Raw genomic sequence first — 24,116 nt, forward strand, 5'->3', positions numbered from 1 at the left:
TCCTTGGGATGCATTGCTGTGGGGGCTGCAGATGGCCCCCAGGCAAACCCTGCACTGGGGGCTCCTCTGCATCTTCGTGCCAATTCAAAGGTAGAAAGTACCTGCAGCAGTGGAATTTGGGGCTCTCTTTGCTCTCTCCATCAGTGCCCAGGTGGGCCAGTGACTTGTGCCTGGCCTTTAAACCAGGAGTGTGAAGTGGGCGGGGGAACCATGAAAAGGCTTTTCGGGTGCCAAAAAACACCAATCTCCTAAGACAGAGGCTTCCCAAAATGGACGAGGAGTACTGTTCTGCTCAGATGCAGGGAAATTATTAATAACAACAGCGGCATTTTTGGTGCTAGTTGGCCTGCCACTGCGGGCTCTGGCTGCTTTGCTTCCCTTGCGGCGGGTGCTGGCTGGGCCCCCCCACCTGAACCCCAAACCTGGGCAGGGTGACCACGGCAGCCGCAGATGCTGCGTGTGTGCCCTGCAGGGCAGCTCTGTGCTTCATCTCGGTTTGGCCAGGCTTGCTCTGCCCAGAGGGATGAGGGGCTGCCCCCCAGCAGGAGAGATCCCTATCAGGACTTTGTTTTTGTGTTGCAACCTGAGGGGAAAAAAAAACCCCAAATCCCAACCGCCCTTTCAGCTCCTGCAGATGAAGCTTTGTTCTCCCGCCCCCCACCCTTTCCAACATCTATTTGAACATTTCACCACTTTACCCACCAGGAATGCAAAGGGTTTGCTAGAGCTGGGAGGTTTATTCAGCAAATCTGGCAGGTCATGTGCCGGGAAAAAGCATCCAGGTGTGCTTAGCAAGACCGGTGGGGGGGCCTCTGCCGGCACCCCGTGCAGGAGGGCAGCGGAGGGTGCAGCGGAGCCGCGGTGCCAGCCTCGCCTGGCCGCCTGTGGGGAATTTCCCTGCACTTGCCCGCCGGCTTTGCTTGGCATCTTGATGCGACTTGTTGGGAAGCAGCTCATGTGATGGGAGGTTCTGCGAGAGGGAGTCCTGGGGACCTGCTGCCTCTCGGAGGGGAGAGGTGATGCCCCCGGACTTTTCTTTGTACCCCCCTGACAGTGGTGCTGGGTGGGTGCCTGTTCCTGTGCAAAGGTGAGAGCTCCTACCTGGCTGGTGCTTCAGGAGGAAATGCTCCCATCTCCATTCCTCCCTGGCTGGCTGTGCCATCAGCTCCTCGTGATTTACATGAGCATGAGGGCTCTGCCATAGCAAGGTCATCACCAAAGCCACCCTCTCCTTCCTCCCGGGGCCTGAGCTCTGCTGTTCAGAGATGAAGGAGGCTGAGGGTTTCAGCACCAGGTAACCTACTGGTGTGGGGGCCGGGATGCAGCTTTGTGATTCAGGGTGTGCTCTGCTTTTCTTGTTGCTTAAAAGATCCCTCCAGGTACAATCCCACCTCCATTACCTGATGGAGGGCGACTGTTTGCCTGTTGCAAAGCCCATCCCATGTAAATAATGTGGGGATCTGATTTTGGGGCAGCAAAGCTGGTGGTATGCAAACAACTGTGGGAAAGGCCAGATGTTACTGCTTTGTGCTGTGCAGTTTTGAATGCAAAGTGGAATATCAAAATTGGGTTTGACCCCAAATTGAAGCTTTGTTGGAGGGAAAGCAAAGGAAACAAGAAGATGTTGTTGAAACTGGAAGCCCTAAAACTACTCCCATCATCTGGTTTTTCTGGACTTTGGAAAAGAAAACAGTTTATCTTTGGAATAAATAAAAGGGAGAGGAACAGGCTCGCAGCAGAAAGTCCCGTGTTCACTGCAGACAAGTTGGGTTGTGCTCCACCTCTTGCCCCTGCTTCCAAGAGGACCCCAGGTTATGTGTGATTTCTGAGCCTCTGTTTCCCCTTGGGAAAGCCCCACACCGTCCCGACAGTGGGAACCCCAGGCATTGCCAAGAAACATCTTTGAAACTCAAACCTGGCTTTGGAAAATAACTGGAAGACAAACCGGCTCTAAACAAACACCCAAGTTAATTCCGTGTCTTGCATTGTATGAGCCCAGTGAAATGAAACACAGTGCAGCCACAGGGACGGGCAAATGGATTCAGATGCTTTAAAAAGCCCTGAAATCTGCTGGCTTTGAGATGTCCTTTTACAATTACGGTTGGGATTTTTTTCTTGTTTTCTTTCTAATTGTTCCTGGGAATTTAATTCTACAATTACTTTGCTGCTTCTGCTGAGGAGACAATGTGCTTCAGCCACAAAGCCTTTGAAGGCTGAATTGCAGATCACATCCAGTGCTGAGCCACTTGGATGCAGACGCCCCCTTGCTGGGAGAATTTGCTGTGATGTGGAGGGCTGTCTGTCTGTCTGTTTGTCCAGGCTGCTGAGGGGCTCCCGGCCAGAGGTGAAGCTTGTCATGCAGCAAATGAAAAAAGGATGGAACACGTTGGGGTTTGGAGGTGAAGTTGCTAACATCAAGCTTGCCTCTTCCTAATGACGGAGGAGCTGGGAGCCCCAGGAATCTGCATCCCATATCCCAGGGCTCAGTGGCTGCGCTCTGCCTCCCCCATGTCCTGGCTTGGAGGCCAGCGGGTGAAGTCAGAGCGAGGCCGCCAAGTCTCGGCACCATCCGGTTTCACTTCCCGGTTGTTGCATGACTCCCTGCGCTACTCTCAGGTGCTCCTAGGCTGTGGGGTCAACCCAGGGCTGCTGCTGCGGTGTTTCCAAAGGGGAGATAGGTGCTGTGTGAGAGGGAAGAGCCATAGGGACTGTGTCCTCACTGCTGTCCTGCAAGAGCTAATGGCCTCCAGCACGGGAGGAATTGTTCTGTGACAGGAGTTCTGCTGCTCTTTTCAGGGGTTCTGGGTCTGGGCTGGCTGTGGCATCCCTTGGTGCTCTTGGTCCAGCCACTGAGCTGCAAGGATTTGCCCTTCAGCTTCCCCTACTTGCACCATTCCAGACCATCTCTGGCCAAGGCCCCTGGATCCAGGCAAGGAACTGTTTCAACTAACAGATGGTGTTGGTGGGTTTTCCATTAGGGTGGGCAGTGGAAGAGTGATCTGTTCTGCTGTCCTGGGCACTGCGCTCTTGCTCTTAGCTTCTGTCACGTCATGAGCAGCTGGAGCCGAGCTGTCCCTGTGCCTGGCAGCCACGGCACAGGGCAGAACAGCTTTCCTCATTTTCTCAGTCAGACTTTTTTGGGTAGGTTTGGATGGGAATGGCTGGAGAGCTCTCATGGGGACTTGGCACTGAGCTTTGTTGCTGCTTGGCAGCCCCTTTGAACCTCCTGTTCCACATCAAACCCGACCTGATGGAGGAGAGGAACGAGTTCTTGTGAGATTAGTGAAAACAGGGAGCTTGGGAGCAGCTAACACACCCTGATCCCTGCAGCCATGCAGGGGGGACACTGTGCATCCCTGCCCCTTGTGGGGTGGGCAACATCCCCCACAGGACTGCAGCAGGGGGTGGCAAATCTGTCGGAACCAGGCCTGTTAGTTTTATTGCTGACTCCTCAGCTTGTCTTTCCAGGGATGTTTGGCTCCCTCCAGCACTGCTGCCCCTTAAACTGGCCCACATCCCTGACCATCCCTACTCCCTCTCCAATCCATCACTTTGCTACTTCACATGTCTCCTCCCTGCCGTGACATTTCTGGGGTCAGAGCTGGGTGCTCTCCTCTGCTGGATGTGCTGGGCTCTGCTGGTGGCTGGTGGGGACTGTGCTGTGGGAATTTGGAGCCTGTTCCCATGGCCTGCAGGAGCCTGCCACCCGCCTCCCTGGCTCCATGATGGCTGTGCTCTGCATAGGGGCTTTGCGTTGGGAGCAGGGCAGGGTACTCTGTGAGAAGAGCTGATGCTGCAGCTCTTCCTCCCCTTCTCTGTGCCCAAATCCCAAATTTGGGTAAAGGAGAAGTACATCTGCTTCCTGAATGGCGGAAGCTCTAGTGTGTGTCTGCTCAAGCACCTCAGGGTCAAGTATGGTTTTGTTTAAAGAAAGCAACTAAAATAAACTCAGGGAGGGGCTCCCAGGAGGTCACTGTGCTCCTTCTCTCCCTGACCCAGCATGGGTCCCCTCTTCCTGGAGGGCATTTGGCAAGTTTGCATTTTTTTGCTTGTGTTGTTGACAAAAATCCTGTCTGGTTGAGAAATATCTGTGCAGCAGCGCCAGCCCAGTCCCACGGGTCAAATCCTGCCCCTGTAAATCTGTGCCGGGAACAGTGGCTTGTTTTGGGCTGCCCTTTGGGGGTGCTGCCACAGGGGACCCGTGTCCTTGCAGGGCAGTCCAGGCACGGGGCCAGGAGCAAACTCCTCGAACAAATGGATGGACAGATGGACACTATGGGCTTAGGGTGGATCTGATGTTTTAACATTTGCTGGTTGGGCTCTGCAGCAGAAGCAAAGTGCTGGAAGTTCGTCAAGGACTGAATTAAAGTTGCCTGGCAACCTCCATCCCGGCTCCTCTTCCCACATCTCGCAGGATTTCCCACCCAAGGTCTGCCGCCTCCAGGGAAGTGGGGCCCGAAATGCATTGCGCTCGCATCCAGGCTGGGGCTAGGCTTGTCTCCCATCCCTGGATGGCTCCTTTCCCATAACTTACTGACTGTTCCCACGCCTGGGAGCTGGGAGCTCACCCCACCTCATCCCCTGGGGCAGGTGCCTTTCCCTCAGCCCTCCAGGAATGGGTCGGGCTGTTTCAGCTGAACCCGAGGGCAACTTGAGTGGGTCTCCTGGAGGGTAGAACAGTTCAGTGACAGTGGGAATGTGAGTGGCTGCAGGGGGATGTGCCAGACTTGGCCCCTGTGAGTAGAGTGGGATTGGCTGCATAGTGTTTGGAATGTCCAGGCTGGGCTGCCATAAAAAGGCAGAGTGCAGTTGGTGTCTTTTGGTGCAGTCCCTGATGGAGATTTTGTTAAGACTGTTTTGCAGCTCCATAACACAGAGAAGACCCGCTGAAAATCCCTGTCTCCTACTGGGAAACTGGCAGTGCATGTAGTAGTCTGTGATGCAGAGGGGAACAGCCCATGAGAGAGGAGGAATGTCCAGCAGCCACTCTGGGAGCCTGCATAGGCTTTACTAGATCTTGGTGGAACAACTACAAGCTGTCTAGGAAGGGGTGGGATGGGGAGGTGTCTTATCCTGCCCTGCAAATCTGTCCTGCCATCCAGAATGGATGCTGAGGGTAAGCTGGGAAAGTACTGCTCTCACCCACCACTTCCATTCTTTCTCCTAAGTTCCTCTGAAATTAAAAAGCTGGCATGATTTTTAGTTGTGCTGATGAGGAAACATCCATGGGCAGCCTGTAAGACCCCATCTGTGGTCTCTCCATGTTTGCCAGCTCCACAGACAGCACAGCTTCCCTGCACTGCAGCTTGCAAACAGCTTGTGCTCCCAGGTTTTGCTGCCTTGTGACTTTGAGGGCCAGGGGGCAGTGGGAAAGGGCTCCTATGCCCACAGAATGTCCTGCTGCAGTGGCTATTGAGGTGTTTGACAGCTTTGGCCAGTTTCTTTGGCCAGATCTGAGCTAGTGAGACTGTGAAATTCATTCATCAAAAGCTTTTTGCTCCTCCAGAGATGCTGGTCACAGGGATTTTAAGGAGGTGCCGACTGGGCCAGCCCGTTTGGGTGTGCTGTGCCGGCTGGCTGGCGGTGGGAGGCTGAGGCCGGCACAGTCATGCTCACACAGCTTCCGTCGTGACCCAGTAAACCCAGTCAGACCTGACCGGGGCTCGCTCGCTGCCCTGGGTGCTCACCCACGCCTGCACGCCTCTGCCGCCCCACTGCTTTCCTGCCTTCCCCAGGGACCGGCAAACACATCCCACTGCTGAGAGATGGTACCTGCTCCAGGCTGGGACCTGTGGCTGAAGCCCGTAGGATCACTGATAGCCAGTGGTAGGAGGGTGGATGTTACACGTTGTGAGTAGAGCAGCTGGTTCCTGGCTTTGCCCCCCTCGGGGTGTCCGTCAGCCCTGTGGTCCTGCATCCACCACCCTGCTTCTTCAGTGTCGCCGGCTGGTGTGAGAGCTGAGGCTGGACAGTCAGGTCCCATGTTGGCCCCCCTGTGCTGGGGAGTAGGTGAGGTGCCAAGGGACTTGGGAGGTCACTCCTGGGGAGGGGGCGGGCTTTTCTGGGCAATTTTTCTCCTAAATTCCTAGTTTCATTGGAGCTGCTGCTGCTTTTCAGCCTCTTCCTCTCCCCTTTTTGTTTCCCTCCTCCAGAGAAAACTCTGTGGCATTTCCATTCTCAGCTTTTTTCCATTTCTTGTTGAAGTGCTGGACTTGAGTAATCCATCTGCCCCCAGCCCTCATGGTGGGTCCCACATGTCAAGACCTTCTCTGCTTCCTCCCTGAGCCCTTGACTTCACCCTGAGCTTAGAACTTGCACCCTGACAAGAGGGAAGTGATGGGTTTGGGGGTGTTTGGTGTGGCTGCAAGACCAGGGTATTGACCTGAGGGGAGACAAGGATTGTTTCAGTTCCTTCTTGCTTTTTCTCCCCCACCCTAGGTATGAAAAATAAAAACCAGAAAATAAATTAAAAAAAAAAAATAGGGAAGCTTGGAACAGCCCTTCTCTTTGAGTAAAATATTAACTGGCTCTTACGGCGTAACTGATTAAATTTTCTTTAGGACAAAGTTACATCTGATCTTGGGCAAAGAAGCCTTTGGAAATGGGTGTAGCTGCTTCCCTGGAAAAAGCAGAAGAGCCCAGCCCTCACAGCATGGGAGGCTTCTCCCCCCTGCCCAGCCAGGAACCCTGCACAACCTCCCAATTTAATTTATTCTTGTTTTCCCCCTGTACTGTCTTGGTGTGTGTGATGGTTAAATGTTAGCTGGGGCTGGCTCACAGCACCATGCTGGCCCTGTGATAAACACTATCCCTGCTGCCCTGCCCGGCCACACTCCCTGCTCCTGTCCCCAGCACGTTGGGAGCCAAGCAGCAGGCAAAGTTCAGGGCTTGTTTGTGCAGGGAAGATAAGGTGAGGACGCCCAGCAGCATGCAGGGCTGTTACTCATTTATGAGAGATCATTGTTTGCCTTGTCGTAAGGAGATTTCTCCTCCACTCTGCTTTCCTATCCCAGGTGCAGCAGCTCTTGTGGCTTGTGCATGATTCCAGACTCGTGTCCCCATGTGGAGGCTTGGGGAAGAGTCCCTGTAACTTCCAGAGTGGCCCTGCTCCCACTGGTGGGATGGCAAGCTGTCAGCATAGGGCTGGCCATGGTACTTTGGTGCTCCAGGTGTGACCCCATCACTTTGCCCAAAGCTTGGTGGGTTTGGCTCATGCTAGACATGGTGTAACCAAAACAAATTCTTTCTTTTTGATGTCCATCTGCACTCACCTGCCTTGCATTGCTGTGCTGTCATTCATGGGCAGACCCTCTCTCTGTACAGGGCTTGTCCTGGAAACAGGAATAACATGGAGTGAGCCTGCTCTGGGATCTGCTCCCCAAGGAGCTCAGTCCTGCATGCAGCACCCTGCCTGCACCCAGGGTTGGAAGCCCTTGGGTGCTCTGTGCAGGTCTCGAGCCTAGGGGACAGTGGGGCAGCAGGGAGAAACATTTCCCATCTGCCTCATTCCCGGAATGCTCTGGGGCAGCAGCCACTGCAGGTGTGAGGTGTGCAGGTCTGAAACCCCTCGAATGAACCAGCACTTTAATGCAAGCTCCAGAACTGTGTCTGAATCCACATCCAGCCCCTCACTTTTCCTTTTCAGCCCTGAAGCCCTTTTCACTTTGGTTTTATCTCCCCTCTTCCTGGGACTCAGCAAATTATTTGCTTCAGGGAAATTGTCTGCATTGAACGTGTTTGAGCAGCTTCTCTACAGGGTCAGGTATTTGTTTTATATATATATATTTATAAACCTCTAAGCAAATATGTAGGTGCTGGTTACTTACGGGGGGCTCTCTGGCTCAGAGACACCCAGTCATCTTTTTCCTCCATAATGCCTGCAAGATGAGCAAGTGGCTTTGATCAGTGCAGCTGGGCGAAGTGGGGGTTATTTGTGAGGGATTGAATGCATGAAAGTGAGAGCCAAAGTAGATGCAGAGCTTCAAGGCAGCTTGGGATGAAAGAGAAACTGAAATCTCGTGGAAAAACACTGTGGGGAAAAATTGTTTCCGCTTGAAAAGACTTGCTGAAGATTCCAAGCAGTTCCTATATGGATTTTCCTTCACCTTTAGTCCCTGAGTGCCTGAAGCACCCTTCCCAATGCCTCAGTCCTCTGGAGTCTCATCATTTCAGGAGGGCAAAACAGGGTCAAGTATCTTGCACAGCAGGACATGGTCAGCTGGGCTTTTGGGAAGGAGAGGAGACCTTGGGCTCCCCAGGACCCTTACTGTGGCCATTCATTCCTGCTGCAGCCACAGTGGGGAATGAGTCTTGGGGTACCCCAATGTGCCAAGAGACCCACAGAGGGGCTTGGCCCTGAGCCCCTTTCTCTGTTTTTAAAGGCTTTTTGGGTGTGAAATGCAATGGGGGATCAGCTGGCTCTGCTGAAACATATCCTTCAGTCAGGGGGATCTGCAGGAGCAAAAGGCTAGGAGTGAATGAGAGATGAACCCAGAGAAGACCTGGAGGAAAATGACCCAAGTGGTCAGCAAGCAACTCCCTGCTGTGACAGAATGGTTGCTGACCCAGGAGCATGCTGCAGAAGGTCACTGTGCTCAAACTCCCCTCCATGCTCTGTGCCTTGTGCTGTGCCTTAGTTTCCCCTTTAGCAAACAAGGGTTTGTTTTTCCCTGAAGCCATCCCTGGCCTGAGGCCGTGCTGGGTCAAGCATCCATGTGTGTATGCAGCTGGCTCCTTCCCAAGCCTGCTTGCTTGTGAGGTGCTGGGGCAGCAGGAGTGTCTGACCCGGTGCTCTGTGTTTCAGGAGGGTTTGGTGGCCAGCCCTGTCCCCGAGAGCTGGAGAGCCCGTGCCGAGGATTGGCTGTGCCGGCCCGGCAGCAGCGCCTGAGGCGGCTGCCCTTGCCGAGAGAGCAGGAAGATGAGCGGAGCTCCGGCACATCTCCTGACAACTCTCTTCATGGCAGCGGCAGCCGTGGGCTACCATCGCTCTGCCACCGACCTGGATGCCACCCCCAGGACAACGGTCTCCTTTGATGGTAAGGGGGTGTGGGTCCTGGTGCTGGCAGTGAGGTTTGGATTTTGCTGACACTGGCCTTGGTGCGTTGTGACTGCATCTAGTCTTTGCCACCCCCCTGGAGCAGAGGCGTCAGCATGAGAGGGTGGCTACATGGGGGCCTCTGATCCCCTGGCTTCCAGAAATCAGAGCCCACATGGCTGGGCCCCAAAGAAGTGAGCATAGCAAAATCATCTCAAAAGCCAGAGGGGGACAAGGATTTACAGGGAGCCAGCCCTGACCAACCCCTGGCCCTGCCCAGCAGCCCTTGGAGGATGTCCTGAGCTGGAATTTGCATCTGGGCTGGGATCTCATGGCCCAAATAGTCAGCAGGAAACTTTCTTCCATGATTTTCTCTAATTGCCACTGGGCTCTTGACCTCCAGCCTCTGTGGTGTCAGTGAGCCCAGCAGTGTCATCATTCCTTGGGGATCCACATGGCATCATTGACCTCATTAGTGAGGCTCAATTCAGCAACTGATGGTGGGAGAGTTTCATTAACAGCTGGGGAGTCTTTTTCTCTCCAGGCAGTGCCTCTTTTCTGGGAAAGGTGGGGAATCATTCCTTTTCCAGCTGCCTACAGGGTCCCAAGCCTCATAGAATCTTCACTTCCTTCTGGTCCCTCTGACCAGGGCTGAGTCCTGTCTCACACTTCTCAGCATGCCAGATTGGTTGGTTGCACTGGCTTGGTGGGCAGGAGCATTCAGCCTCACTGCAGAATCACTCCCCTTGTATGACAGTTTTGGTTCAGGTTTTTTTATCCTTCCCTTTGGGCTGGCTCAGTTCAGAGCCAGGGTCACTGCTGGCATGTTTCTGCTTTCTTCAGCATTTTCCCAAACAACGTAGCAGGTCTGTGCCCAGCACAGACATTGCAGCTCCCACCCCTGAGCTGTGCTTCAATTAGTGGAGAGAGATTTCCTCTGTGAGCCTGAGCCTAATTAGTGCCTTTTGCCTTTTACCAAACCTCCTTCCTTCCTTTCCTCCTGCTGTAACTGCTGTCACCAAGCACTCTCTGAATGATAACCTCAGTAAGTGCCATCCCACCCACTTCCAGCTCCATTCTCTTGTCTTTTCCCAGTGGCTCGCGCTGTGCCTGCCCCGGGCTCTCTCTCAGCCCCCTGTTCCCTTTGCAGAGCTGTCGGGAGTCCGGCGCTTCAATGCACACACCCTCAACTACAGCACCCTGCTGCTGGAGGACGACCGGGGCATCCTCTACGTGGGCGCCAGGGGAGCCATCTTCGCCCTCAACTCCAGTGACGTGGCCGACGGCTCCCACCACACGGTGAGCCTGGCCTCTGCCGGCTGGTTGTCCTCTCCTGTCCCACACTGCCCAATCCCCATCCAAACTGTGGCCACTCCATGCCTGCGCAACCTCCCCCTCGCTGTCTCGGGGTGGAGCCTGGAGGCTTGCCTAGAGGTGATGTCTCCGAGTCTGTCCCCAGGTCGCCTGTGGATACCTGGTCCTTCTCCCCATCCAGGCAACATGGGGATAGTGGTGGGAGAAATCCCCAGGCTCAAAGCTGCCTGCTCCAGGAACAGCCCAGCAGAATGAGGGGCAGAGAGGGAATCAGACTTTTTTGCTCCCCCAGGGAAGGATATCCCAAAATCCTCAAGGCTTGTGCAGTGCTCTGGGATGTCTGCCCACTGGCTGGGGTGTGGGACCACTCTTGCTGCAGGCTGGTGGGATGTGTGCAGGGTGCTATCCTGTGCTCTGAGCAGCCGTCCCTCGCTAAATAAATAAGGATTTTATTATCTGTGGCTGTGATGAAAGCTGGAGCTTGCAGTGACAGGGGGACCATGCAGCGATAGGGATCATGCAGTATCAGTCTCTCTCTTCCCCTTGCAGATCCACTGGGAAGCCTCCCCTGAGAAGCAGATGGACTGCCTGCAGAAGGGCAAAAACAACAAGGTAGAGGTGCTGGGTGGGTGCCAGGGAGGGGCTGCCCCTGCTTTTCCCAGCTTGTAACACCTGCGCTCGCCCTCCGCAGACCGAGTGCTTCAACCACGTGCGGTTCCTGCAGCGGCTGAACAGCACCCACCTGTACGCCTGTGGGACCTACGCCTTCCACCCGCTCTGTGCCGCCATCGTGAGTACGGCTCACCCACAGCTGCCACCTGTCCCCTGCCACTATGTCACCCTGGAGAGGTGCAGCCCCTGTCCTCTCCCACATCTCAACCCACAGCCCCGCTCCCTTTCTATTGCTGCCCCCGCCCCTCCCTGGCTCACAGTGGGGGTGAGTGACTCCCAGGCTGGGGTGAGTAGGTTTGAGGATGTAGCCACCATGATGCAGCTGCCATTAGTCCCCACCCCAGCACTGGGGTTGGACTCTGACCCCAAGAGAGAGGGCTGGGGATGGATCAGTGCCGTAGGGGATGCACATGGGCTCAGCAGGATGGGTTGCTCCTGCCCTGGACCTGGTCTCCAGTGCCTGCTGTTGCAGAATCCCTTCCCAGAGGAGGGGCTGCAGTGTGGCTGATGGCAGGTGGTATGCATGCACAGGGGAGGGTGACAGGGGCAGGACTGACTCAGCAGCCCCTCCCCAGGGATATCCTGTGCCAGTCTGAGAGTCCCCACATGGCTGTGACTCATGGCAGAGTTTCCAAGAAGAGCCTAGTTTTACTGGCAATGGGACTTTGACCCCCTTTCAGTAGCTCCTTTAGTCAACGGAGACTCAGTTGCTATTTGCCCACCTCCCTTCCTTAGCGTGAGGGCAAAGGCCCCTGGACCATGTCTGCATTGTGGCCAGGGAGCCCTGGAGAGGCTGTGCCTGTTCCCATGGCTGTGCTACTGGTCCGGTTTGGCCATTGCACACACTGGAAATTGGGTGGAGGAGCTGCCAAGCTGGAAAGGCCCCATCATTATTTGACATGCTTTGAACTGCAAGCCCCAAAGAAAGTAACTCCTGCCATGACATGGACAGCACCTGTGGGGACCCCAGGCTACCTGAACAACGTCTGCCAACCAGGCACTGTCTGGGAATATTGGCTGCACTGGTTGACTCCTGCCCAGTGCCCATTCAATGCCCAACTGGGCCCCCCTTCCTCCCAGAGCCCTCTACCCACTCTTGGCTGGGGGCTGTGGCTGGCTGTGTGGTTTCTGACCAGTTGGAGGCTGCCAGGGGGCTTTGTCTTACTTTGACAAGGGCATGGCTGTGGACATCACTTTGTCCCTGTTAGCAGCCTCTGCAGAGAGCCTGAGGCTGACAGGTGAGGTGGGTCTGTCTCTTCTGTCTAACCCAATTCCCTGTCCCCCTCAAGGATGCAAACAGGTTCATGTTGCCGTCCCACTTTGAGGAAGGCAAGGAGAAGTGTCCATATGACCCTGCCCGTGGCTACACCGGCCTCATTGTGGGTAAGCAGCACCTTTCCAGTGCTGGTGGGTATGTAGGGTACCATGGCCCCATCCCCAACACCCTTCCAGGGGGTGCCAGCCAGATGGGTTCCCTGTGCAGAGGTCTTAGCAAATCAGGACTTGGTCCTCCCCCTACTCGTCTGCCTGGGGCATGGGGATGCTGCTGGCCTGTGGGGCTGTCCTCAGGCTGCAGGGCCATGCTGATGGGCACCCACCCTGCACAGACGGAGGCTTGTACACAGCAACACGCTACGAGTTTCGGAGCCTCCCTGACATTCGGAGGAACCTGCACCAGAGGCCACTGAAAACAGAGGAGTCCCCGCTGCACTGGCTGAATGGTGAGATGTCCCCGTCCCCCCCATCTTGTGGCTGCCATCATGGGCTGTGGGACACTGTGCATTGCCCTGGAGAGTGTGGAGCAGGTGTGGGGAGTGGCTCTGGAGTCCTGTGTGGTTTGCTATGAGAAGGAACTAAGGCAGGGAGGGATTCTCCATTCTGTGTTGGTCTCTAATCACCACCTCTTACTCCATGTCCCCAGATGCCGAGTTTGTGACCTCTGTGCTGGTCCGGGAGAGCAAGGACAGCCCTGTGGGTGATGATGATAAAATCTACTACTTCTTCATGGAGCGGGCAGGAGAGGAGACCACATCCTTCTTTGACAAGAGTCAGGTGGCCCGAGTGGCCCGGGTGGCCCGCGTCTGTAAGGTAGGCATGTTCCCAGCCACAGGGAGCCAGGCACTGTTCCTCTTGGTGCAAGGGGAGCATGCCTCCACCTGTGGGAAGACAGGCACAGGAAGAGGGGAATGAACACCCATCCAGCCTGTGCAGAAATGCTCTCTTCACCCTCCCAGAGTGATGTTGGGGGCAAGAAGATTCTGCAGCGCAAATGGACGTCCTTCATGAAGGCACGCCTGGTCTGCTACATCCCCTACTACGAGGTGCTGCGCAGTGTCTGCAGCCTGGATGGGGGCAACTGGGCCAGCACTGTCTTCTATGCTGCCTTCACACTCTCAGCACAGTGGTGAGTGGGGCAGTGGCCAAAATGATTTGGGCTAAAAGTCTGCAGCACCAGGGGAGCCAGAGATGCTCAAGGGGACGAACAGGCAGGTGCTGAGCATTGGTTGGGAGTGTCCAGGCTTAGGTGAGGTTCTGCCCCTCAGGAGGACCATGGAGGCCTCAGCCGTGTGCCGCTACAACATCTCGGCAGTGCAGCGTGCCTTTGAGGGCCCCTACATGGAGTACCAGGATTGGGCTCGCAAATGGTCCCGCTACGACGGTGCAGTGCCCGAGCCCCGGCCCGGCTCCGTGAGTGCCCAGGAGTGCAAAGCAGGGGGGAAAAGGGCAGCTGCCTTCCTCTCTGACCCCTGTTTCCCCTGTAGTGCATCACGGACCACTCCCGCAGGAAGGGCTACAACTCCTCGCAGGACCTGCCCAACAGTGTCCTGGACTTTGTCAAGCTGCACCCGCTCATGTTTGAGGAGGTGAAGCCAGCCGGCGGGGAGCCGCTCCTGGTGAAGAAGAACGTGGTGTACAGCCAGCTGGCTGTAGACAGGGTGCAGGCCCTGGACGGCCGCTCATACGATGTGCTCTTCATGGGGACGGGTGAGTGTGAGATGAGTTTGACAGGCCTCTGCTGGGCAAAGGGCACACCTCACATTCCCTCCTGAATCCCCTGCTCTGCTTTCCAGGGGATGGCTGGATCCACAAGGCTGTGGTGGTGAACTCTGGCATCCACATTGTGGAGGAGGTGCAGGTGTTCAGGGACCTGCAGCCTGTGGAGAGCCTGGTGATCTCCCACAATCAGGTGAGGGGTGGAACAAGTAGGGGGTCACCACACACGGGGCATGCTTGTGCTGTGAAGCTGACATTGCGCTGTTTGGGAGGCTGGGGAAATGACTCCTGGGTCACCCCAGCTCGGGATATGTGCTGGAGCCCAGGAGGGTAGCCTGGGGAAACGGATCAGCCTGGCCATCAGCACTGACTGTGAGCTGAGGGCCCTTCTTGTGCACACCCATGAAGGGACAGCTGTGCTGTGGAGCTGGGGGGGATCTCTGGGCACCATGGGACACTCCACAGACCAGCAGCATCATGCTAGATCCATACTAAGCCAGCCCTTTTCCCCTCAGAGGAGCCTGTATGTGGGAGCAGCCAGCGGGATTGTGCAGGTGCCCCTGGCCTCCTGTGCCAGGTATGCCTCCTGCTATGACTGCATCCTTGCCCGGGACCCCTACTGTGCCTGGGATGGCAGGGCATGCCGCACCTTCGCCACCACAGACAGGTAGGGATGGGTTGCCTGATCCCAGATGGGTCCCCATGAACATTCCACTTGCCCTATCCCACACGCTTTCACATCACCTTGTCACAGTCACCCCAGAGCCAGCCCCAAAGGTCTGGTATCTGACACTGGGTCTCTTGGTGGCTGTGACCCCCGTAAGGGTGGGCTCAGCTGAGGCTGTACGGCTGAGCCCCCCCATGCCTTGCAGCTCAGGGCTGGTGCAGGACATTCAAAGTGGCAACAAGGGATGCCGGAGCAGCTCTGGACGGGGTGAGTCTCTGCTGCCCCTCGGGACCAAGGTGATGCTGGTGTCCAGCATTCCTTGGAATGGCTGGGAGAGGTGCAAGGCAGTGCGTGTCCCCACAGGTTCCCTGCTGTGGAAGAACCGGACAGTGCTGCAGGGGGACGATGTGCTGCTGCCCTGTGACCAGCGCTCCAACCTGGCCCGAGCTGTGTGGCTGCTGAACGGCAGCGAAGTGCTGGGCACGGGGCAGGACCGGCTGCGTGTGGGGGTGGATGGGCTGCTGGTGACGGACACGCTGCCCCAGCACAGCGGCGAGTACCGCTGCTACGGGGAGGAGCAGGGTCTCCGGACACTGCTGGCTGCCTACAGCCTCACCGTGCTGCCCGAGCTGCCCCGCAGCCCTACGGCTGCCCCATCGCCTCATGCTGCCAGCCAGGCAACCAATGACACGAAGGTGGCTTACATCTCCGCCATCGTCACCTTGGTGGTGCTCTGCACCGTGCTCAGCACCATCCTCCTGTACATGTCTTGCTTGGAGAAGCGCAAGGGCAAGTACGTGCTGGGGGAGCCGCGGCCAGCCAGCGTGGAGCTGCAGACCGTCTCAGCCAACTGCCTGCGCAAGGGCCACCGAGAGGAGGAGGAGGAAGAGCTCACCTACCCTGATGGCTGCCTGCGGATCATCCCTGGCGAGGCACCCACAGCTGCCACCTCCCCAGTCAAGGAGCTGCCGGCTGCCGTGCCCCCAGTGCCGCCCCCGCTGCCGACCGAGCTCACCAACGGTGTGGGGGCTCTGCCCAATGTCCTCCGCAAGATGAATGGCAACAGCTACATGCTGCTGCAGCAGCAGGAGGAGCCACTGGCCTCCCCACTCTACAGTGCATCCTTCACCGAGGAGCTCAGCAAAATTTTGGAGAAGCGAAAACACACGCAACTGGTGGAAAAGCTGGACGAGAGCTCCGTGTAGGGGCTGGGGAGGGGGGTCCTGCCAGTGGGACCCTCCTCCCCTCCAGCCCCTTTTCCCACCCTTTGCCAGCAGTGTTACAAGACTCAGGCAAAACTACCTCCTGGATGGCAGAGCTGGGCCGGGCCCGGGCTCGGCCACTCCTTTGGCTTTTCATTCACTTTTAAGACTCGCTGTACAGAAAAAAAGTATCTATTTAAATTTGGAGCTCTATTTATGTATAAAAACTCACTGACGGTGGCCACGAGCTGGAGACAGGAGCTGGCACCTGGCTGAAGGTGGACACCATGGGAAAGGAGAGTTTTTGTCTGTTCATCCAGGCGTGAGAGACACTGTTGTGGGTGTGTGGACTTGGCCAGCCCTGATGGGCATCTTTTGGCACACAGGAGCTGGACAGCTGCGGAGAGGTGGGTGAAGAGCAAGGAGGGGGGCTGAGGGCTGACATACTGTGTCTGTGCATCTCACAGGGCACAGGATCCCTACCCAATGTAGGGCTGGCAGAGTTTCCCCAGCTGCCAGCCCTAAGGCATGAGAGGGGCCCTGGACACATCTCACCTTGTGAGGGGTGGTCTCAGTGGCTTCCAGCCCCTGCCCACTGTCCCACATCTGCCCCCTCAGGGTATCCCCTCTGGGAGAGGATGGTTTGGCGAGGGACAAGAGATAGGGAGAGGAGCTGATGTCCTGAATACCCTGGAGCAGCTGGTGAAGGGGCATGTGCCCACTTCGAAGAGGCCACAGGTGAAATACAGAGCTGGGTGCCCTGGGGAGGTGGCACCCCCAGGGCCTCCAACCCTGACAGGGCTCTGCTTCCTTTCCCTAGGGCAGTGGATGCAGCAGCAGAGAGCAAGATGCACTGGCAGTAGGACTGGTAGCCACCACCGTGCCCTACAGCGTGACAAGGGACCAGTGCACCATCTACATGCCTGTGGTATCTGCAGTGCCCCTGTGACTCCAAGCACAAAGCGTCTCTGCCCTCCTGTGCAGTGCTGCTGGTGAACTGGGGTTCAGGCACAGCCCTGTCACCCACGGGAAAATGCGTGGGCAGGGAAATGTCCTCACACAGTGAGGAAGAACCTTGGACAAGGGCCTGCCTCCCTCTGGAGCCTTCTCTCATGGCACTTTCCAGGAGAAGCCATGGTCCCTAAATCCTCTCAACTGTTTCTGCTTCTGCCACCTCCTGGGGGAACCTGAGAGACAGGGGTGACAAAAGCATCTGATGCTCCAGGGACAGTGTGGTGACACTGGAGAAGCTGGGGAGGGACACGTCCTCCCTGTGTTCCTTGCTCGTACCTCCATGACCAGGACGTTGCCAAGGGCTCAGCCCTGCAGGGGAAACAGGAGAGGGGTGAAAACCCCTGGGGTCCCTCATGAGCTACAGCTCAGGCCTCCAACTCCAGGAGAGTGAGGCTTAGCAGGAAAAGGCAAGAGTTGCACACTCTGCCACCCTGCCCCAGCCCTTGTTTTTGCTGCAAGGGGGCGTGAGCCACCCCCAAGGACTACCCCAAGGACCACCCCCAACGCCCAAGGAGGGGCATCACTCTGTGTCTGGCACTCCTCATGCACAGCTCCCCATTCCCCCCAGCAATAAAAATGGCTCTGTCTGGACGTGGTGTAGCAGTGTCCTTCTAAAGGCAGGAGAAATGGATGCAGAGACGTGGGGTTGGAGGAGGCTTTACTGGGGCTGCAGGCGTGGGCCCTGGACGGTGAGGATGGAGGGTTTGTTGGTGAGGGGGTGCCACTGGCCCTGGACACTGGGGTTGTCGGTGTGGAAGGGCTTGCGGATGCGGATGATGTCCAGGCCGGACTGGTTGGCCATCTTGGTGGCCAGCTGCACGATCTCCTCACTCGTCTTGCTGGCAATGAGCTCCTCCCGCACCGTCCCGTTCACTGCAGCAGAGCGAGGGCGTCAGGCCGGGATCCCCCCTCTCTGCAGCCTCCGAGGGACAGCTGCCCCGGCACCGTCTGCAGAGCCGGGATAGGGCAGGGAGACCCCCACCCCCTCCCCAAACCCCCAGCACTCACAGTACTCGGCCCGCAGCACCGGGGCCGGGCCCGGGCCCGGGTGGGGGCTCACGTAGAGGACGACATCGGGGTGCTGCCGGGCGAAGTCCTGTGCCGCCTCCTCCACGAACTGCCTGGGGGCCGGGGAAGGGACGAATCGCCACAGCCGCTAGACCAGGGTTACCGTCCGCCCGTGCCGGGCCGCAGAGGGGTCACAGAGCAGCATTTGGGGTGATGCCCCCGGTGCCGCCTTCCAGCTCCTGCCCCGCTGCCGTGTGATCAGGGGCAGCAGCACTGTCCCTTCCCCACGCTGACAGGCCCACGGGAAGACCCGTCCTGCCTTAACATTGGAGTTAAGGGGTCCCCAGGCTCCCCCCGCCCCAGCCCCGGCAGTCGGGTGCTGCCTCCGGCGGTACCTGGCGCCGCGGGCGTCGGCCCCGGTGGGGCTGAAGAGGAGCTGCAGGCGCTGGAGCTGCCGAATGTAGCGGCCCACGCCGTTGTGCAGCACGGCGGTCAGGAACCGGCTGGGCGACCCGCGGCCCGTCATGGCTCGGCGCTCACCCGGAGCCGGAAGCGGCGGGAGGGGCGGGCCGGGCCGCCCCCGACCCCGCCGGGAAGTGACGCGCCGGGAGCGGGACGAGCAATGGCGGTGTCCGTGCGGACCCACGTGGGGGCTGCGGCCTGAGCGGCTCTGCGGGGCCGGGGCCGCGGGGCTGCCGCCCATGCGGAGCGGCGGCGGCGCGGGCGGGAGCCAGGGCGGCCAGGATGGCGCTGGTGCCCCTGCGGCCCGGCAGAGCCGCCAGCCGCCTCCTGCCGCTGCTGTGCGGGGGGGCCCGGAACAAGAGAGCCTCGCTGAGCCCCGGGCCGCCGGGCCGCCTCGGCCAGCGGCGCTACAAGAAGGACGTGCTGCCCTCCCCCGACGGGCCCGCGCCCTCCGTCTCCATCACCGAGATCCGGCAGTACCTGCGGGCGCAGGACATCCCCTTCCACGATGGCTACAGCTGCCTGCACACCCCCAGCCTCTTCACCGGTGACCGCGAGGACCAGCCGCTGTCCGCCAATGCCCCGTTCACGCTGTTCATTGACAAGACCACGGGCAGCTTCCTGTGCACAGCCACCCTGGCCGAGGGCACCTGGCAGGACTTCCAGGCTAACGTGGAAATGCGGCTCCGTGGCATTACCCCCATTCCCCCTGCCAGCTCGGAGGAGATGGAGGAGGAAATGCGACAGGCTCGCGAGGATGCCCGCTGCATCTGGGAACGGGCTCTGCCGCTCTGGGAGCTGCTGGATGAGAAGGAGACCAAGGAGACCAAGGCTTTGTTTGGTATCTCCAAGGTGACAAATGCCACCTTGAAACGCTTCGCTGTGCGTTATTTGAGGACTGCCAGGTCTCTCGTTTTCCCCTGGTTCAGCCCTCAAGATGCGACCCTGAAGGGTCTGAAGCTCTTGAGAGTGGAGAAAAAGGGGGGCACGATAACTTACGTGGAAGAGACTTTACCCCGCTTCGATTCCTATCGCAATCTTTTTGGGCTGCCTCTGATTGGCCGCCGAGACACAGAGCTGGTGTTAACTGGGTGGGAGCTGGATGCCCTGGCCCTGCACCAAGCGGCAGGAGTGGCCAGCCTGGCCCTGCCACGGGGGGCCAGCAGCCTGTCTCCCACCCTCCTCCCCTACCTGGAGCAGTTCAAGCGCATCACGCTGTGGCTCGGCGAGGACTTGCGCTCCTGGGAAGCTGCCAAGCTCTTCGCTCGCAAGCTGAGCCTCAAGCGCTGCTCTCTGGTGCACCCTGGCAACCTGCAGCCCCGGCCCTTGGAGGCTCTGAACCAGGGCCTGAACGTCACCAAAATCCTGCGTTCTGCCGTGCTTGCCAGCCACAAATCCATCATCTCCTTCCGGCAGCTGCGCGAGGAGGTGTTCGGGGAGCTGGTCAACACCGAGCAGGTGTCTGGCGTCAAGTGGGCACGTTTTCCCGAGCTCAACAAGCTCCTCAAAGGACACCGCAGAGGGGAACTCACCATCTTCACAGGTAACAGGCACAATGACCTGTGGACAGGGCGAGCAGAGGGGTCTTTGGTGGCTTCACCCTCCCTGGGGGTGGTGCTTCACGAGTCTTCCAGGTCTCTTTCTGCCCAAGGCTTTCGCTGAGCCTGTCTTGCGGGTATGTGAGAGGCTGGGGTGCATTCCTCAGATCGGTGGGATGGTGCATGCCAGTATGGTGAAGGGCTCCCTGCCTGGGGCAATGTAAGAAGTCCTGGGCTGTCCCTTACCCCTGTTCCCACCTGCCACCCTGAGCCCTCCTTGTGCGCACCCCGCTGGCTGCCCAGCCCTTCACAGGGACCTGTGGGGACCCATAAGCTGTGGGAGGCCATGCCCAAGTACTCAGGTGTGTAGTGTGGCACGAGAAATTTGTTTATGGTGTGAGTGCTGCAGATGGGCTTCTCTTACCCCTCTCCCTGGTGCTTCCACCTCTGGACAACTCTCCAGCATGGTCAGTATGGGTCAGATCATCTCCCCCAGCTAATTCTCCTGTTGTCCTTGTACCAGGCCCAACAGGCAGTGGGAAGACCACGTTTATCAGTGAGTATGCACTGGACCTGTGCATGCAGGGCGTGTGCACGCTGTGGGGCAGCTTTGAGATCAACAATGTCCGCCTGGCCAAAATCATGCTGACACAGTTTGCTGGCCGGCGCCTGGAGGACCAGCTAGAGCTGTACGATGAATGGGCTGATCGCTTCGAGGAGCTCCCGCTCTACTTCATGACCTTCCATGGCCAGCAGAACATCAAGTATGGTCCTGCACCTCCATTCCCAGTGGCATTTATCCCTCACGGCATGTGCTGCAGGGCCTTGGGGATCTGGGGCTCTTCCCCCGCAGTGAGTCATAGATTTGGGGCTGGCAGGAGGCACATTGGGACTGTTCAAGTGTATGGGGACCGTGTGGCACCACCTGTGTTCCTCCTGTCACAGGAACTCTCACAGCCTCTCTCTGGGGTGGGGGTGAAGGAGGGGACTTGACCCTGTGCTAGGTGGCTGCTCTGAAGCCAGCCTGTGCCCCTGGCAGGACATGTCCCATCACACCCTGCTTACCTGCAGTGCTGTTGTTTGCTGAAGGAGGACAGGCACCTCCAACTCCTTTTATTCATCAGGCATTGTGGCACCTGCATGCATCCCTATATGCCCTGAGGACCCCTGTGGCCTGGGGGCATTGCAGGGCAGTAGGCAAGGGACTGTGTGGGCAGCAGCTGGGTCCTTCTGATCCCAGCTACCTTTACTGGGGGGTTGGGGCTGCACCTGCCATACAGTGGGGGAGATGCAGAGGTGGGATGTGCCCAGGTCCAATCAGGACCCAGCTTGGTACCTTCCAGCTCTTTCTCTGCATCCCTCTGCCTGGCTCAGCCTTCCCGTCCCTACCTCCACTGATCGCTGGAGCTGATCCTGCTCTCCCCTGCTCAGGACAGTGATTGACACCATGCAGCACGCCGTCTACATGTACGACATCACCCACGTGGTCGTCGACAATCTCCAGTTCATGATGGGACACGAGCACCTCTCTGTGGACAGGTATCCCTTCTCCAGTCTGATCCTTCCTTCCTCTGCCACCCTCACTGCTGGAGCTCTCCCTGTCACGGCAGGGGCTAGGGACCCACACAAGGTGTCACCTTTACTTCTGTCTGGCCACCCTGTTTCATTAAAGGGTAACCAGTCCCCTAGGGAAGGAGAAGTGGGAAGGTGTGAGCAGGTTGCCAACCATCCCTGCCATACCACATCCCTCTTCCCATGTGTGCTTGTTTGCCTCACGTTTCTGGGTGGTTTCTGTGGTGGGGATCAGCCCCCTGCCACCGAGCAACGCCAGCCCCTGACCCCATTCTTGCTGCTGTGGCAGGCTCGCTGCCCAGGACTACATCATTGGTGCCTTCCGCAAGTTTGCCACAGACAACATGTGCCACATCACCCTGATCATCCATCCTCGCAAGGAGGATGATGAGAAGGAGCTTCAGACAGCCTCCATCTTCGGCTCTGCCAAGGTGAGCCGGGCCAGGATGGCACTTCCTGTCCCTTGGGCACAGTGTATCCCCAGGAAGGAGCTAGTATATGTTGGGCAGTCATCCTCAGCTGCCATCATCACCCTGGATCATCACTGGGAACCTAAAAATTGTGGGATGTCTCCCAGAGTCCTGATGCAGGCAGAGAGCAAACCCATTGTCAGCTAAAGCTCTGTTGGGGCTTTAGGTGCAGTTAATTAATACTCACTGACTGTGAGTGGAATGTAGTAGGAGATAATTAAAGAGGGAGGCAGGGATGGGGCGGGGATGGGCTCTCTGAGTACTCTCGTCTCTTCCGTGTTGCTGACCAACCCTGCAGAGGGGTTGGTCTCTGTGCACAACCCTCCTGTGATCCCATTTCCCCAGGGCTGTGGTGCAGGATGTGCCTGGTGGGTCAGTGGATGTTCCAGGGGAACATGAGGGGTTGGTGTTGGGGAAATGCTGGAGTTGCTGTGGCCTGGGGTGCCCTGTAAAAAGGTTTAAAGGAGCTGGGCAGGCGTTTGTGAGCATCTCTGAGGCCTGTTGCTCTGGCAGCATTCCGAGCACCCTCCTGGAGATGTTTTCCTCTCCCCAGGCCAGCCAGGAGGCCGACAACGTCCTCATCCTGCAGGACCGTAAGCTGGTGACAGGGCCAGGGAAGCGCTACCTGCAGGTGTCCAAGAATCGCTTTGATGGGGATGTGGGTATCTTCCCACTGGAGTTCAGCAAGGCCTCACTCTCCTTCTCGTCTTCCAAAAGCAAGGTCAGGCTGAAGAAGATGAAGGAGGAGAAGGAGATTTTAGCCAACAAAATCGTGGAGGGAGGCTCAGGAGCCTCCAAGAAGCCATGAGGCCAGCAGGTCTCTGCCTCAGTTCGTCTGGAGGAACAGAGACTAGTTCTGGCAGCCCAAGGCTGGAATATGCCAGCTCCTCTTCCCTGGGATCATGTACGATGCACCTCTGTGGCCCTTTCTCCTGCATGAACAAACCTCTTGAACACAAGGACAGTGTCTCTGAGATGGGGGACCACCATGAGAGGAGGAGTGGTCTCATCCTAGCGAAGAGTGAAGGGGAAGGTGCTTTGACACACACTGGCTGCTCCGTGTTAGTGCTGAGTGCTGGGAGCGTGGGGGGAGTGGAGGCAGAGTAAGCTGGATGACGGTGGGGATGATCCACCCTTCTGGGACTCGCATATCTCTGGACCTGGGGCAGGTTGTTAAATTGTGTCTAAAATGGGACTGAAATCCTGAACAGTCACTAAATGTGAGGCAATTATGTAGAGGGACATGTAGTAGAAACCCCCCTTGTCACAAATGGGGTCCTGTGTGGGATGGAGCCAGCAGGGGAAAGATGGTGAAGGAAAGTGTGTGAGATTGTGGGTGGCTCATGCTCCAGGGTGGGAGCAGATGTTAATGGAACTCGCCGGTTCTACCCGCATGGCTGGCACCTGACCTGGCCCCCTTTGCTCAGGGTCTCACAAGCCCCTTTCTCTGGGTGGGCATCACCAGCAATAAAACCATGTGGGGAACAGTCCTTCCTTGCTCTGCTGGGTTTGGGGGGGGCTGCTATCCCCCCTGCCTTCAGGGCTGCAGGCAGCAAATACTGTGACATGACTAGTCCTAGCCATGGTAGGGGGTGTCCATGGCTGGATTTTGGTCTAATCCCTTTGATTTTTTCCTCTTTCTAGTTTTATTAAAGTATAAATACGAGTGCCTTTTCTGTCTCTGTGTCTGGAGTACCCTGGGTCTGGGGAGGTTACCCTGGCCAGGGAGAAGGTGACCCCCTGACGATGTCCCTGCTGCACTGAGCATCCTGCCCCAGCCCTGGCATACCAGATTATTACCAACCTCCGTGCTGGGAATAGTTTTAACCTGAGCCATAATGAGGGCCCAGAGCAAGCAGGTGGTACACACCCAGCCCTGGGTTTCCGGGGTGCACCAGCTCGCCTGGAAAGCACCCTTGGGTGCTGTCAGTGCAGGTGTGAGCACCCACAGGCAGGACGGGGGTGGAGGCAGAGGAGGGTCCTGGGGAAGCAGAGGTAAGGTGGGGGGGGAGTGGAGCTGGGTCAGGGTTCACATGGTGGTGTGGGTGGGGGATATGGGTTTCCCCCCTCTATCCAAGGGTCACCTCTGTCTCACTGGCTTCCATTTGACCCAGTCTAGTTCAGGTGAGGTGCTGTCATGGGGCTCTAGAGTGGAAGTAAGGCAGTGGG

The 24,116-nt window shown here is 57.6% G+C and overlaps 3 protein-coding genes across 23 annotated transcripts in view; 2 read left to right on the forward strand and 1 right to left on the reverse strand.

Annotated features, from left to right (window-relative positions):
• The window catches only part of SEMA4G (semaphorin 4G), a 30,060-nt gene extending 12,572 nt beyond the window's left edge, over positions 1–17,488 (forward strand). For 4 of the 21 annotated variants that reach the window (XM_023929766.2, XM_086899124.1, XM_086899122.1 and 1 more), the window contains 16 exons: positions 8,804–9,035; positions 10,185–10,333; positions 10,898–10,960; positions 11,040–11,138; positions 12,310–12,403; positions 12,628–12,741; positions 12,942–13,108; positions 13,255–13,424; positions 13,564–13,708; positions 13,783–14,005; positions 14,092–14,207; positions 14,530–14,681; positions 14,887–14,948; positions 15,045–16,290; positions 16,502–16,621; positions 16,704–17,488. In XM_023929766.2, the coding sequence (XP_023785534.2) occupies positions 8,918–9,035; positions 10,185–10,333; positions 10,898–10,960; positions 11,040–11,138; positions 12,310–12,403; positions 12,628–12,741; positions 12,942–13,108; positions 13,255–13,424; positions 13,564–13,708; positions 13,783–14,005; positions 14,092–14,207; positions 14,530–14,681; positions 14,887–14,948; positions 15,045–15,886 (2,514 nt within the window). In that variant the 5' untranslated portion in view covers positions 8,804–8,917 and the 3' untranslated portion in view covers positions 15,887–16,290; positions 16,502–16,621; positions 16,704–17,488. Of the gene's footprint in view, positions 1–7,645; positions 7,763–8,770; positions 9,036–10,184; positions 10,334–10,897; positions 10,961–11,039; positions 11,139–12,309; positions 12,404–12,627; positions 12,742–12,941; positions 13,109–13,254; positions 13,425–13,563; positions 13,709–13,782; positions 14,006–14,091; positions 14,208–14,529; positions 14,682–14,886; positions 16,291–16,501; positions 16,622–16,703 lie in introns of those variants that run through there. The other 17 variants (XM_023929763.2, XM_086899115.1, XM_086899116.1 and 14 more) reach the window with 12 other exon arrangements.
• A 50-nt stretch (positions 17,489–17,538) lies between these two features.
• On the reverse strand, positions 17,539–18,608 carry MRPL43 (mitochondrial ribosomal protein L43). Its single transcript, XM_086899141.1, has 3 exons — positions 18,301–18,608; positions 17,906–18,018; positions 17,539–17,770 (listed from the first exon to the last, which is right to left on the reverse strand). Exons 1-3 carry the CDS (start codon positions 18,606–18,608, stop codon positions 17,556–17,558), a joined length of 636 nt encoding a protein of 211 aa, XP_086755267.1. The 3' UTR covers positions 17,539–17,555.
• A 41-nt stretch (positions 18,609–18,649) lies between these two features.
• TWNK (twinkle mtDNA helicase) lies at positions 18,650–23,613 on the forward strand. The gene is made up of 5 exons (XM_023929263.2): positions 18,650–19,910; positions 20,429–20,669; positions 21,337–21,444; positions 21,767–21,908; positions 22,501–23,613. The coding sequence occupies exons 1-5, from the start codon at positions 18,650–18,652 to the stop codon at positions 22,753–22,755; spliced, it is 2,007 nt and encodes a 668-aa protein (XP_023785031.2). The 3' UTR covers positions 22,756–23,613.
• The last annotated feature ends 503 nt before the right edge of the window (positions 23,614–24,116 follow it).

Source organism: Cyanistes caeruleus, chromosome 8 (genome assembly GCF_971803275.1).
Source record: "Cyanistes caeruleus chromosome 8, bCyaCae1.hap1.1, whole genome shotgun sequence".
NCBI lineage: Eukaryota > Metazoa > Chordata > Aves > Passeriformes > Paridae > Cyanistes > Cyanistes caeruleus.